At 46.8% G+C, this 3,837-nt stretch overlaps 1 protein-coding gene across 1 annotated transcript; it reads left to right on the top strand.

The window, feature by feature from the left end:
* Window positions 1-468: 468 nt before the first annotated feature.
* LOC135386444 (protein unc-13 homolog D-like) lies at window positions 469-3,203 on the top strand. Its single transcript, XM_064616352.1, has one exon. The coding sequence runs from the start codon at window positions 469-471 to the stop codon at window positions 3,043-3,045; it is 2,577 nt and encodes an 858-aa protein (XP_064472422.1). The 3' UTR covers window positions 3,046-3,203.
* The last annotated feature ends 634 nt before the right edge of the window (window positions 3,204-3,837 follow it).

Genomic DNA, 3,837 nt, shown 5'->3' on the forward strand with positions numbered 1-3,837 from the left:
GCAGTCGTTTGTGACAAACCGGGCTCGATGCGGCAGAGAGATATAAATACTTGATGATAACCACGTGTGTTTAAGGTATGTAAAAAACTCTGTCCCTCAGAATTATTAACGGGTGGAATGGGTATTTTAGGAATACACTCGTCCGCAGAAAACAAAGAAAGAGCAGCCAAACTGCTGAACCTGACACGAAAAAGTGAAATGTAATACGAAAAGTTGGAATATTTATTTCGTGGTGGACTTTGCCGTTCAGTTTCACGATGAACAAAAACGATGTGCAATCTGTAGGCTGCTAAGTAGACATGGTGGAGAGTTTACACGTAATACGTAAGCCGTGCATCGCCCTTTACTGAAGTCAGAAGCCACGAGCCCTGGCTATGATGAACTATACCCTGACCAATCACCCTTTGCGGATCAAGGCCACTGGACTATGACGAGGAAGAAGAAGAAGAAGAAGCTTAGCTGCCATTCATGCCCCTTACCAATGCTGGCAATGGACACGTCAGCTCCGCATCACATATAGATTACGAGGAAGAAGTTGCAAATCTCTTTGACCCAATCTCCAGCGAAGATTTCTTCGAACTGTGCCTCCAGTGTCTGTTCGTCTCCGAATTCACCATTGGTAAGTCGGTGAAACCTTACAGCGCGTTGGAGGACGAGCTGCGAACCTACGTCAGAACCGTATTCGACGAGGCTTATGAAAGCTCCACCGACGAACAGCTACTCCAAGCGACGAAAGAGTTTCCTCGACCGGTTGTAGACCTGGAAGTCACCATAATGCAGGCGGAAGGTCTCGTGTCTAAAGATGTTAGCGGTAAATCCGACCCTTACTGTACTCTCTACGTTGAACCATCGCACAAGTTTCATACGAGCGTACAACCGCAGACAGTTACACCGAGATGGAACGAAACTTTTCGTCTACGTCTCGACGATCACAAGCGATCCGTGGTCACGATCGAAGTCTGGGACAAGGATCCGCGCACCATATGCGGGACATGCCGCGAAATCTACAATATCCGTTCCTGCTCCTCCTGCTGCGTCTTCTTACGGGAATTGATGGAAGTCCTTTGTGGTCTACGAGTAGACGATTTTATGGGAGCATTCCGTAAAGTTGTGAGCGACATACCATGCACCGGCAGCAGCCATTGGTACCCTCTTCAAGATATGCATGGGCAGGGTGCATACGGAAAAATCTTTGTTAAGCTCGAGTTCCACTGCGTGCCACCTGAAGCAATCGACAGCTGGAAAGTGTTGAAATATCATTACTACCTAAGTCTACTCTTTCTTCTGCACAACGCGTCCATACTACGCCCGGGTGCAGCCATCACGTGGAAGCATTGGGAGGACTGCTTGTCTGAAGAAGGGTTAACGCTGCTGTATCACCACGCAATGCACAATGGCTTGAGGGAAATCGAGCAATGCTTCTGCCGTATCATATCCCTTACAAATGTCCTGAGGGCTGGCGAGATTAGGATAAATTTTTCAGTGTTGTACTTGCAGTTGGACAAAATGAGGCTTCTTTCCAGAAATTCAGATAATCAGCTGATCAAGAACTGCTTGGAGGCCGTCGTGAAGATCATAGCGCAATTTTCCCTGAAGCGCTTTCCTTATTTGCACGAACGATTTCGCTTTACGAGTAAGTACGAACGGATCGATCTCTTGGGTCTGCTCTCTTGCTGCGTTTCGGTTGAAGCATTAGCTACACTTGAAGTTACGGACAGCGCATGCGACGAGATTCGAATTGAAGCACGCAAGTGGTACAAAACTTTATCGGCGGAGTACGACTTTAATGCGGATGACTTCGCAGTCGTCACTCACACTGTTCAGAGCGTTTTAATGAAAATATTAGAGTACCACGAAGAAGCAGATCGTATATTTAAAACTGCTTGGAATGAAACTTACAGCAATATCGTTCAAAAAGAGCTGGATCTCTTCATAGCATCCTCATTTAAGGCACGCATCGTCCAGTTCTGTGCGAACTTAAATACCAAGAGCGACCACGATATTACGAAGAGTATTGGGGTGGAAAATTCATTGAAAATGTTTTTCGCGTTGCAGACATTCCACGATACTATTTTGAAATCTCTTCCACAAGACCGTCGAAGTCTTGAGCTGGACGCGCTGCAGGATTGGTTTGGCTCTGACGTAGTGTCTCTGTGGTTCAAGCACGCGGAAGCTCCGGTGTCTGAGTGGATCTCTAAGCTCGTTCTCAGAGACGATATGTCCCCTGTCGCCCGTGACATGAAACAAGGATCATCAGTACGAGACACAATGGACATTTTCCACGCTCGCTACGTGCTTCTCTGGGAAAAGCTTCGCCATAAGACTTTCGAATGCGTGTCCACGTTCTCAGGAGCCATCAGTCGGGGTTCCACGCACTTCGCCAAAGCCATGTATGACCGCATCGTTGCCGAAGGTCACTTTGATGTTGAGGGTGAATTCGAAATTTCCAAGCGTCTCTGCGTTGCCATCAGTAGTCTTACAGTCCTGTCAACTTACGTGCAAGGTACGATCACAATGATAGAGCGTACAGCTGAAGCGGATTCCGAATTGTGCCCAAAAGTCACGCAGCTGATTTTTCCGCTCGAAACTGCACTAGACAACATACTGGCCATTTGTACACGAGTGTGTAAAGAAGCTACAGAGAAGCTGAAACCGGAGTTCCAGAGGAGGGTGACTGACGTTGCAGACGCGGACACAGCGGAGACGCAAGAAAGAGCGTTGTACGAGTTGGTGAGATATGTGGACGCCTGTGTGCTCACGTTGCACGAGAGTCTGGAGCCTGTAGCCTTTCGAAAAATGCTGAGATTGCTGTGGAGGATAGCTGTGGATGCCGTCAAAGCTGAGGCAACGACTGTGCAGAGCAACTGCCTCCTTAGGCTCCTGACAGCTCCCTTGGCCTTTGAGGGACTTCAGAAGGCATTATCCCGTATGAAAGATGTGTTTCACGCTGATGGAAGCGGACTGCCTGTGAGCGATATCAATATTGAACCGTTTGTTCTACTCGAAAGGCAGCTGGGAACATTGCTGATGTCATTAGAGTCATGACACGAAACATGGTCTTGAAGAAGCGCGAATTCAAAGACACGGACGCGAAGACGGACAGGGTCGAAGTATGACTTGACGTTTCTGGTTTGGTGCAGGATGAGTTCAGACATACAAATACTATCTAATACTACGTGTAATAATACTAATACTGCAGCTGGCATGTGTGTATTAGAATATGTAATGTGTATACTTACGTTGAGTCTTGGGTGTTCCCGAATCACCTGCGAGCTGTCAGAGCTGAATACCATGGAGAAGCCGTACTGAAACCTAAACATGATACAAAGACGAAACTATATGCGTGCTTTAAGCGGTCCTTCTTCTAACACCATAGATAATGCCTGCATAAATAATGGCTCAGAACGAATCCTTTCTGCGGCAGCACGAATCACGGATATTGATGCTTCGATCTCTTCACGTAAGAAGATAAAGGATAAGATTTTTGTGTTGTGTACGTATGACCTTAACGTGGGGGATCACATGCGGGTGTAATGAACCAAACTTACTGCTGTCATAAAATCGTAGGTATAAATTTCGCTTTAAAACTACTATACTGGTTTTTGATTCATCAGCGTCCGGTAGAGCGCTACCGTATGGGTTTGCGTGACATCTTCGCGAAATAATTAGTTCCTCGTATGTCGCGAATTGGATAGCTACGAAACACATTATGAGGCACCTGGTTAGTCCACCTTAGGGACCGTTCGTTGGCTGCATACATAGCATCCAGCTTGCAATCTGATCCTCTTACTTGCGCACTCTTAAGAAATAGGGTGTGTTGCAACTTCTTGCTACATA

Source organism: Ornithodoros turicata, chromosome 2 (assembly GCF_037126465.1).
Source record: "Ornithodoros turicata isolate Travis chromosome 2, ASM3712646v1, whole genome shotgun sequence".
Classification (NCBI taxonomy): Eukaryota; Metazoa; Arthropoda; class Arachnida; order Ixodida; family Argasidae; genus Ornithodoros; species Ornithodoros turicata.